The sequence below is a fragment of the Pygocentrus nattereri genome, chromosome 10 (genome assembly GCF_015220715.1).
Source record: "Pygocentrus nattereri isolate fPygNat1 chromosome 10, fPygNat1.pri, whole genome shotgun sequence".
Taxonomy (NCBI): domain Eukaryota; kingdom Metazoa; phylum Chordata; class Actinopteri; order Characiformes; family Serrasalmidae; genus Pygocentrus; species Pygocentrus nattereri.
Genome location: NC_051220.1, coordinates 1004148 through 1016289, shown reverse-complemented (window position 1 = coordinate 1016289; position 12142 = coordinate 1004148). Strand labels below are relative to the sequence as shown.

Genomic DNA, 12142 nt, shown 5'->3' with positions numbered 1-12142 from the left:
CTCGCCAATTCCAAAACGTGCGCCACTGCCAGCCGGCCAAATCTGCCATCAGATCCCCCACCCCCTTGATTCATGCCCAGGATCCAGCAGCAGCCGATTGGCTCGCCACACTCCCGCTGCCACCTCTGCCAACTACTGGGCCTTTAGAGGAGCGCAGAGAGGCCCCAAGCCCAAATATCTTCACTCAGCAGAGGGCTGCTGGGGAGCTGCAGTGGTTTGGAAGCCCCTCCTGCAGTTTCAGGCTTATTTACAAAGACGCAGAGCTTTCCAGAAGTCCCTCCAGCGTACACAGGGCAGCCTGTGGCTTAGTGCTGTTGAAGACTATGGGGAGGGATTTGATACCTTTGAGAGAACAAGCCAGGGGATGGCAACAAAAGGGGATCCCACAAAAAAAAAATCCACTGCTGCACCACATCTGTAATTAAACGATCTCCGTTCCAGGTGGTTTATAAGCAGCAGTCACTATAGAAATCGTAATACTGATAAACACTGATCATTTATATATGTTTGGGTCGTTTCACAGAAACGTCCACTTTCCTGTCTCTCCATAGGAGTCACTGGTGTTACTGACCGTCTCTGGTGTTCCTCATAATAAAGGAAACACCAGAGACGTTTTTAATGATCAATGCATTTCACAGAACATCAAACCACACGCTGTCAATCAGGGAACGTCCACTAAAATATGGAATTTAATCCATTTGTGTTCTGTTTTTTCACAGTGACCTCAGAATAAAGTCGGTCACGCCAGTGACGTCAGCTAGAAGCTTCATATGAGATCATGAGCTGAATGAGAAGATCTCTGAGAACTGAGAGACACAGTGGACTCACCATGAGCTTTTCTCCATAGATCCTCAGAAAACAGGTCAAAGGAGGTCGAGTGACGTCATCGGCGTGACTTTTATTTCAGAATAAGAGACGCAGTAACACCAGTGACACGACGCCTGGGGACTTTTATTATATATATTTTATAATGTTAATTTGGCTTTTGTTTTCTGTGTCATTTAAATCATATATTCCATAGTCATGTAGAGGTTACTGTAGATAAAATTGCAGAAGGTCACTGCACTTCAAACAGAATTGAGGTCACTGCATTTTCTGCTCTACACAATCCAAGTAATCCTAAATCCAGTCAATTATTCCGAGAACACCAGCAGCTTCTTTGTTGGTTAGATTTGCATATTTCCTTCTTTTTATTGTCTTTTCCTCAGTAAGAGTTTTCTGACAGCTACACCTCCCTCCATTTAGGCCCCACACCTCGTCTACTTTACTACGTCGTACGTTCATGTATTCTGGTTCATCAACACAATAAACCATAACACACACTCACACCTGCCCATGTCCCATCTCACCCTGCTACACTCACACCAGACCGCAGCACTGGTGGACACTTTCGCTAAATAAGCGGAACGTTACAGAAAGATCCCGGGATAGACGCAGACGACGTCCCGCGAAGTCCGCGTGCTCGGAGGACGACGTGTGGATGCCTTCTGTAGCGGCTGCCTCTGAGTGAGAGCGGGCTTATCGGTCCCGGAGCTGCGGCGCTCTCCGAGGACATTCCCTGCGCTGCCTTTTCATTCATATTAGCTGCGACTGTATGAAGATCAGACGCTCCCAAAAAATACGTGCCCAGCTCAGATTTGATAATCATGTCATTGATCGTGTCGGCAGGCGAGGAACGACTAGCGTTCGGCTTTTTTTCCCTCTCTCTCTCTCGCGCTGCATGAATTATGCATATCACATTTCCCCCAGAGAGAGACACTTAAAGCACATATGTGCTATTTGAATAGCAGCCATTTACATAAATTGTGTAAATAAACTGTAAATTAATACAATGGTGTTCATCATTATTATTATTATTATTGTTGTTGTTGTTGTTGTTGTTGTTGTTGTTATACTACCCTGAATAATCAGAACGATCAGAATGATTGTTATCACTACTTTTACTGCTTGCTATTACTACTACTACTACTTTACTTACTACTACTGCTGCTGCTACTACGTCTATCATTACTACTAAATGTCTATCATTACTACTAAACATTACTAGTAGTAGTGATGGAGTAGTAATGTTAATATCAGTATAGTAGAGGTAGTAGAAATAGCGATAGTAATAACAGAAGCATTTTAAGTACTAATATTTTTGTTGTTACTACTACTACTACTACTTAATACTTCTATTATTACTACCACTACTTCTGTTATTACTACTACTACTACAGCTTCTAATTCCTTTATGACTACTGCTACAGTTATCACTACAATTAGGAATACCTTTATTGGTAGTAATAAAAATAATAAAAGTATTCCTAATTGTAGTGATAACTGTAGTGATGGTTAGTAGTAGTAGTATCACTGCTACTTCTACTAATGATGATGGTACACTGTCTAATCAGAATAATGCTGTTATCACTACCTTTTCTACTTATGTTATTACTGCCGCTTCTAATACTTTGGTAATTTCTACTATTTATTTGTGTTACTACTAATAATAATACATTTTTGTTATTTGTAGTTCTACTACTAATACTTTAAAGATTACCACTACGACGTCTATCATTACTACTAAAATCAGAAGTAGTAGTAATAACAGAAGCACCATTAGCACTAGTGATGAAAATATATATACATACATACATACACACATATATATACACACACAGACACACACACACACACACACACACACACATATATATATATATATATGCTATTAATATCTCTAGTAATATTTTATACTTCTACTATTATAGTACTACTATTTCTTTTATTCCTAATTAATACTGCTTACTGCTGCTATTAATAAAAATATTACTATTATTACTACTACTGCTACATCTGTTATCTTTACAAGTATGAATACATGTATTATACTTTTATAATATTACTACTAATGTTTTTTAAATTCTACTTCTACAGTTACTACTATCAATACTTCTATAATTACCACTATTATTATTATTTTGGTAATATTTCTACTTGTGCTTCTGTTATTATTACTAGTACTATCACAGAGGACAGTGGCCAATATGACATATTTCTTCATTTTTCAGTGCAGACCCCTCTCTCAGTGTGTGCTGCGAGCTGGCTATTGTGCAGCTGTCCGTTGCCATGCGCTGGGCCGGTGTGGGAGGTGTGAGTCGCTGGCGCATCCCCACCCCCATCCCCATCCTGTGTGGATCCCGGGCCCAGCGATGGATGGCTCGAGGCCAGGAACGCAGCCCCGCTCGCAGGCAGATAAAAAGAAGCATCACAAATCATGGGGGCCCTGGCGGGTGATGGGCAGGGCAGCCCGCTCATTGCGGGAATCAGGTGTAAATTCAGTCATTAGACCGCTTCCAGAAAACAGCATGCATAAATAAAGGGTGGAGGTGCGGAGGGGACGCTGTAGCTGCTCTCTGTTACTGCTGCTGTTGCTGGTGGTGGTGGTGGTGTGAAGGCCAGGGAGTGGCCGCTCTCTGCTGCCAGACAGACCCATCACTCACTCTTACACACTCTCTCTCTCACTCTCACCCTCTCCGTGGTTTTCAGGAACAGATCACATCATGTTTGAACCAGCTTACCGGCATCTGCACGCAGAATAAAGACATTCAGTCTAGGTTTACGACTTTTTCTAGGTTTACTACTTTTTATTTTACCTTTTAGTACTAAATGTGGTAGACACCGGCTACTGCCTGAGGCCACCAAGGCCTCAAATGTTGCACATATAGATTATTATTATATTAAATAAATTATATATTTATTTTTAACAAACCTGAACAGAAAACCACGGTAAGTATCAAAGTATTTACAAACCCAATTCCAAAAATAGCTGGAGCAGAATGTAAAGAAAGCAGTTTTAGAGAATACGGCTAGTCTAGCACCCGTACTCTCTGATTAGGCGGTCATGTTGCTGTAACGCGCAGAATGAGGCCTATCATGTTGAAATAAATATGGACATCCCTGAAAAAGACGTCAACTAAAAGGCAGCACATTGCTTCAAAGAGTGTATATTGCTTTAAGGTAACCTTCGCAAGTTACCCACTGATACACTTCCGTACAATGACAGATGCTGCTTTTGAACTTTACACTGGCAACAATTTCCTTCACTTCTTTGGCCTGTAATAACACAATGTCCATTATTTTCATAAACAGTGCCAAAAGTTGATTCATCAGACTGTCCTAACGTGTCCCTGACCCAACTTTGTGTTGCAGGCATCAATTTCAGAATAAACAAGGTAAAATATTTACAAAGCTTTTATTTGAATACAGGCCAAAATGGATTTAAATCGTTACTTTCCCTTTTATTTGCATTTCACATACAGTTGCAACTTTCCTAGAATTGATTTTGTACGTTGATTTGGTGCCGTTTCGTCCTGCACACTTTCAAAACTGGAAATAATTAAAAAGTTAATTTTGGTTATAATGTCACCATATAAGAGAACGCAGTGTATGATTTTCAAAGCATCACTCGCAAGCGGAAAGCCATCTACCTAACATGTGGTTATCATTAGACAGCATGGTAACAGTTTTGCTCACCATGGTGGATCTGTAACTGGCTACTGACCCAAACAGAGCCGCACACCACAGTGCAGGCTTGACTCGGACTCGCTGGTGCTCAAGGATGCTGTTTCACTGGCTGAAGTTTGCTAATATTACCCTATGAAATGAGGCCTGAAATAAAATAAGTCGTTAAATAAGCTGACGTTACTACAGTAATAGCTTCTCAGTATAACTAATGAAATAGCCTAGAGCGAATACCAGGGCAGACCAGCTCGGCAGGGGAGACCAGTCACTCTGATCATGGTCTACAGGTTCTCAGTTCAGTACTGTCTTGGTACAGGAACCTCTCAATTAAGCAAAGAAATAAACTGACCCAGGTGGTCAGTAAGATGATTGGAGCTCAGTCCAGAACTTATACCTCCTATCCATAATCAACAAGGCAACCCAGATCTACAAGGAGCCCACCTTAATTCATCATTCCAGCTGCTGTCATCAGTCAGGAGACCACTAGCTAAGGTCCCACTAGTTAGAAAGAGTGCCCACTGCTGTGACCAGTCTAAATACAGGCATTATAAATAACCCCCTGCATAGTTCATGTGCATTGATGCTGTGTTTTTAAGTGTTGTATGTGTCTATGTACATTTTTCTGTGGCAGATTGCCAAAGACAAATTTCCACTTCATGCAACTTTAACGGACAATAACGTTTTTCTTATATTATCTTATAATGAATGAAGCTGTTAATGTCTGGACCACCATTCGTACAACTCAATGTGCTTATTACCCTATTTATAGCTTTTATTTATAGGGCTGCAAACACACTACCATTAAAAGTCTGGAATAACAATAAAAAAACTTTGTATTAGAAACATTTTTCTTTTTTCTCATATCTCTCTGTTTGGAGCCTCTGAAAAACCTCAGTTTGGAGGGTCATGTAGCCCCAACACTTCACCCCACCCCTCTATCTCAACATGAATCAGGACACGCAGCCCTAGACGTGAAGGTGCAAAGCAGAGGGCTAAGGGCTCAGGGGTAGGGGCGAGGGGTGAAATGGAATTGGGCCCAAGAGTGATGGATACTATGACCTAGCATAGTGGACCCTAGTGGAATTCTCCCCTTTTGGTATGAACTGGGCAGTGCTAGGCTTGAGAGAAACTTCCATAAGCATTACCCTCACCAGTCACAAGGCTTATGTGGCTGTCCCTCCCACACAGCTCTAACAAAAACTGTGTGTCCCTCACCGGTTCATTTGGTTCAAGTCAGAGCAACGTAGTGAGCGAAAGCCACCAACCACGCAAACGTGAACCTAAATCACCACTGAGCTCTGGTCAGTCTGCTGTCAATACGGTTTCTCTAATGTTTTTATTATGATATACAGCACTGTGTGAAAGTCTTAGGCACCCAAGACACATCTTCAAAATCGATTTATTTGTGTAGTTTGTGTTTATTTGCTGAGAAAAGTGTTAATATTTCAATAAACAAAATTTATAGAATATTAATACTTATTTATATTTATATATATATAAAATAAAGTGATGTTCTGGATGTTAGTGTGTTTACCCATCTCCAAGCCTCTCCTCCTCGAGGAAGTCCAGTATTATATGTAGTTAAAAAGCAGCTCCTGGTTTGACCAATCAGTGCTCAGTAAATTGAGCTCATGATGTAATTGATGATATTAACGAGTCTCTGTGGCGGCTGTGAAGGTGTCCAGGAAAAATATGGACCCGAGAAATTCTTGTTACTGTTTATTGTTTTTCTGTTTATTTGAATTATGAATACGACTTTATTCTGATGTATGTTGTGATAATGTATGTTTTTAGACGAGATGCTCTAAGACAGCAATCCTTCGGTTTAGACTGCAGATGTTTTGTTTTTAAATGAACCCTCCGAACGCTGGTTACATCATAACGCTGGTTCCCCATACGTTTCCAGAGCGAAGGTAAACTTCAGACAAACAGACGGTGTGATACCTGTGACTGTGTAGGCCATCTCCCCCTCTCTGTGTGTATGGATGACCCCCACTCCGCTCTGATTGATGTGGTACTCGCGGATGATGCCGTTGGGCTTGGCTGGGGCCTCCCAGCTGATGTGCAGTGCCGTGGACCCTAGTGCAATCACTGAAGGAGCAGCAAGACCCTCCGGTACCCCCTGGACAGTCACTGCCACCACCTACACACACACACACACACACAAAAGAATTACAGAGCAATTTGCCCTAATGGAGGCTTGGATATCCTACTCTAATAGAATGTCACTAGTGGTTTCGGTTCTTGTCTTTAGGAGTGGCAGACTATTAGGAGAAGGCCGTGAGAGGTGGTTAAGGTGGTTCTTTCTTTCTTTCGTTTTTTTTTGCCTCCTCTCCCCTGTTCTCCGCTTGTTTGCAGCCTGGCCCGGGCAGTGGCCTGATGTGCTTTTCGTGAGCCTACAGAGTGTCCGCTGAGATTAAATCAGCATCCTCATTCCCCGCGACAGCGGAGGCTCAACGGCCCCATGCCCCGGCGGGTAATTGCTCCCCTTGTATTGGGGCCGACAATAATTGCAACTGTTTGGGCAACGCTCGCAGGTGTACAAGTTAATCCCCCACCCCAGCACACCGTACTCACTCCACTCACACCCTCCGTCTCAATTTAGCCGCTATACACTACGTTCTTATACTTAAAGGTGGGCGATAGAGCAAGAATATATCACAGTATTTGAAGACATCTTCACGGTACACGGGCTGGAACAGAAAATGAGCTGGAACAGACAAAATGCACCGAAACAAGTATTTCAATGTTTGCTAGAGGCAAAAAAGCAGAAAAGCTGGTGAAAATAAATGAATAAAACAGGACAAAAGTACAAGTTTCACTATTCCAGTTACATTATTTAAACTGGAAGTAACTGAATACTTTTTTAACGCATTTGCAAACTTCCAATTCATCTACTCGGGGAAGGGGTCTGAAGCACAACCAACCTTACAAAATGTTCTTCCGCATGTTGGATGCAATTACACATTTCCACAAGAGAGCTCTACAAATCCCCAAATCTTTCACAGCAACTTTAAGAAAGAAAGAAAGAAAGAAAGAAAGAAGGAAAGACACTTTTTTTTCTTTTGCAGCAAAAAGTTAGACCTTTGGGGAAAGAGGTCCTCCTAAACAAAGGGTAGAGGGACCCTTAGCCACTAAATTAGTGAATTAACCAAACTCAATTAACTATTGGGTTTGTGTTCATTAGCCACATCCAAGCATGATCACCAGTCCTGTCTAAATATCACTTTTAACATGAGAACCTGTCTGGCAATGTGAAGCAGAGAAGGTCTTAAAAAACCAGCATGTGATGTCACATACAGACGTGAAACAAAGTCACCGAAATCTTCCAGTATGGAAAGGGTTACAAAGCTGCTGCTGAGGCTCTGGGACTCACCACACTTGAACCACAGAGAGAGCCACTATCCACCAATGGAGGAAACTTAGAACAGTGGTGAACCTTCCCAGGAGGAGCTAAGCCTACCATAATGTCACCAAGAGCACACTGATGATTCCTCTCCAGGAGGACCCAAAAGACCCAGAAGAACATCTGAAGAATCGCAAGCTTTACTTGCCTCCACAGGAGAGTTGCAGGGCCCAAACCACTGCTGACAAAAAGAGCACAAAGGCTCATCTTGCATTTGCCAAGAACATCTAGATGACCCTCAAGACTTTTGGGACAATATTCTGTGGACTGATGAGTCGAAGGTCAAACTTCTTGGAAGACACGGGTCCCGTAACATCTGGCACAAAGCTAACACTGCATTCCACCATAACAACATCATACCAATAGTGAAACATGGTGGTGGTAGTGTAATGGCCTGGGGCTGCATGGATTCTGGAGGAAAAGGGTGACTCGTCATAATTGATGAGAATTGAAGGAGAATGTCCGCCCATCATTTCGTGACCTAAGGCTTTAACGCAGTTGGCTTAAGCAGCAGGACAACGATCCGACACAAGCAAGTCACCTCTGAATGGCTCAAAAGAAACAAAATTAAGGTTCTGGAGCGGCGGAATCAAAGTCCTGGCCTGAATCTCATTGAGACTGTTGCCCTTAAACGGGCAGTTCATGCTTGAAAACTCTCCAAAGCAGCCAAATTAAAACAATTCTGCAGAAGAAGAGCAGGCCACACTTAGACTCACCACAAGTTATCATAACCGTTTGATTGCAATTGTTACTGCCAATTGTGGCACATTCAGTTATTAGGTTTAGGGGGGCAATTACTTTGCACTTTGGTGACACAAGTGTTGAATAAATCTTTATCTTCAATAAATAAATTTATAATTTTAAAGTATTTTATGTTTAATTTCTGCTGATTTTATCTAAATTTAACATTTAAATGAATGACAGGCAAATACTTTTGCACTGCACTGTAGATGCTTCTGTTTTATTGTGATGCCATAAATTGATCAAGTTCCTCAATTTTAATGTGAAATAGGATATGTATTGTAATTTGAAGCAATAGCACAATTTGAAGAACACAAAGATGAGAAATGATCTGACATATTTCAGATTCTGTAATAACCAGATAATGAGTGACGCAAAATACCCAGTGTGGAGCCGCTTTACAACATTGAGCCATGCGCACAAAACTGTCCCTGGTCCAAAAACGTGTTTCATTTATGTTTACTGAAGTGCAAATAGGCTGAAGCATCCTCTACAGAGAATAAACTACACTATATATATATATATTGCACTACTTAATCTACTTAATTAATGTTGGCTGCTGCTCCAAATTGTTACACGCTCTGTGTTTGTGTTACACGGTCCACATTGGTCTACACGCTGTTACATGCTCAGTGTTGTTTTATGCTGGTCTATGTTACGTTACATACTCTATGTTACAATGTTCACCTATGTTATGTGCTCATATATATATATATATATATATATATATATGTGTGTGACGCCACACAGGGGAGGGATGAGGAGAGAAACAGCAGTCAGAGAAGAAAGTGAGTCAGAGGGAAGTTATTCCACATGACGTGATCTAAAAAGAGGAAACTGACAGTAAATGTTGCTGAAATCTGACCGAACTGGACTTTATTTGATCTGATGTTCAGTAAATGTTGTTGAAATCTGACCGAACTGGACGTTATTTGATCTGATGCTCAGTAAATGTTGGTGAAATCTGACCGAACTGGACTTTATTTGATCTGATATTCAGTAAATGTTGTTGAAATCTGACCGAACTGGACTTTATTTGATCCGATGTTCAGTAAATGTTGGTGAAATCTGACCGAACTGGACTTTATTTGATCTGATGTTCAGTAAATGTTGTTGAAATCTGACCGAACTGGACTTTATTTGATCTGTTGTTCAGTAAATGTTGTTGAAATCTGACCGAACTGGACTTTATTTGATCTGATGTTCAGTAAATGGTGTTGAAATCTGACCGAACTGGACTTTATTTGATCTGATGTTCAGTAAATGTTGGTGAAATCTGACCGAACTGGACTTTATTTGATCTGATGTTCAGTAAATGTTGGTGAAATCTGACCGAACTGGACTTTATTTGATCTGATGTTCAGTAAATGTTGGTGAAATCTGACCGAACTGGACTTTATTTGATCTGATGTTCAGTTCGACTGTATAAGATGCTGATATTCCTACTCGGCTACTTCAGTAAACAGTAAACGGCACTGAGTCACGATGCAGGTCAGACGTTATGATGTTCTGGACCTTCGATTGAGGAGGTTTTCTCTAACCGGACCTTATTGGATTTTAATTAAAGACCCCTGCTCTAGTGGCTCTTCGCCTCCTTCTACGTACATTTCTCAGCAGTTCTAGTACATCATCCAGTTATTAACAGCATTAACACTGCGTTACATCATGCTCATTTCCCAGTATGAGCTATACTGTAACTGGAGAAGTGAAACAGTGGAAGTTCTCAATTTAAGATGCAGCAAAAACTGTCATCTGAGGTAGAAGAGGGAAGGAAGGGGAACCGGTCAGTTGGGGGCTTGTGGGCCTGGAGCTGTGAGCACGCATTCTAACTGCGGCAAGGAAAGGGTCGTTTCCTCTCACTTCCACCGCTCCGGCTGTTCCCTCAGCACGCCTCGGAGGACAATAATCACCTGATCTAAAATGGGACGGAAGGCGGGGTTTGGTTTGTTCTTTCATCTGGTGCGGACAGCAATTACTGGGAGATAACTGTGATGTGGCTTAGATAGAGGCTCCTGAGGAACAACGAGGCGGCTATCAGAAACATCCAGTGGGCTCAGCACTTTGTACCCAGACGGCAGGAGCAGGACCAGGAGAACTCATTTCTCTGCGAATTTCTCTACGAGTGCTGTGTGGAAGTTAAGGAAAATGAGGGAACAGCAACAACGACGCTGTTGCCTTAAACTACACGGGCCTGTTTGTCAATTCCACACTCGTAATTACATATTAGTTTCATAGTGGCTTCAAATTAGTCACAGCGGTCACTAAATAATGAATGTGGAACGAAAAGCCTGGAGTTAGAAGTTCTACAGGGTTTTTAAAAAAAGGGCTTTAAGCATTTAGCAGTTACTGCCACCACAATGAGTCAAGCTCCTTTCTTTTATTAATGCAGCATTTTTACACATACCCCGATCGGCCATAACATTCTGACCACCTCCTTCTCCACTTTATCAGCTCCACTGACCGTATAGCTGCACTCTGTAGTTCTACAGTTACAGACTGTAGTCCATCTGTTTGTCTGATAATTCGTAACCCTCTCTTTCCCTGTTCTTCAGGGTAAATTTCCTTTTAGACATAACTGTTCTTTTTCTGGGCGGGACGGTGGCGTGGTGGGTGGCGCTGTCGCCTCACAGAAAAAAGGGTCTGGGTTCGATTCCCCGGCCGGTGAACCAGGGTCCGCTCTGTGTGGAGTTTGCATGTTCTCCCCGTGTCTGCATGGCTTTCCTCCCACAGGTCCAAAGACATGTAGTCAGGCCAACTGGAGTGTGTGTGTGTGTGTGTATGTTTGTGTGTGTTTGTGTGTGTGTGTGTGTGTGTGTGTGTTTTATTTTGCTGTCTGCTCAAACAGGTACAACATTATAAATCTATAAGTGAACCGCTGCCCTCTTGAGGTTAAGCCATTAACTCACTCTGGGTTGGATAACGCTTTGTAAACATAACGGAAACATCTAAGACGTAAATATTTGTCAACAATGTTTTACTGTCAACATTATACATGTCATAACGCCAAAACTTTGACATCACTAGTTTTACCATAAACATTCTACAGTTTAAAAGTTATTTTTCTGCATAATACTATACTATAAATTCTGCATAATAAAATCTTTAAGAAGGACCATATTAATGATATTTCTGAGATAAAGAAATATCTAAATGATCTAAAATCTATTTTCTACAACCTATTCAGGGCAGATATATACATGCAGGGTGTTCAGTCCCCAAAGAAAACATATTTTTCAGATTTAGTTCTATTTTACATTAACATTAGGTATAAAAACTCCGTTATGTAGGTTCGCTGAGGGTTTTGAACAGTAAACAAAATGGCCATTTTTGTAGATACTGCGACGTCTGGTTCCTATCACCACCACTGTAAGACAATCTGAGCCAAGGATTTTTTTTGCGATTAATCATTTCACGTCAAACCACTCGAAAAGACTTCATTCACGTATCGCCAAATCGATTATGCAGAAGTTTTGAAGAAATGGTGGAATTCCC

At 41.5% G+C, this 12142-nt stretch overlaps 1 protein-coding gene across 1 annotated transcript in view; it reads right to left on the bottom strand.

Moving 5' to 3' along the window:
- The window catches only part of ush2a (Usher syndrome 2A (autosomal recessive, mild)), a 387029-nt gene that overhangs the window by 82482 nt on the left and 292405 nt on the right, over positions 1-12142 (bottom strand). The window contains exon 55 of the mRNA XM_037541699.1: positions 6448-6646. Within this exon, the coding sequence (XP_037397596.1) occupies positions 6448-6646 (199 nt within the window). The remainder of the gene's footprint in view (positions 1-6447; positions 6647-12142) is intronic.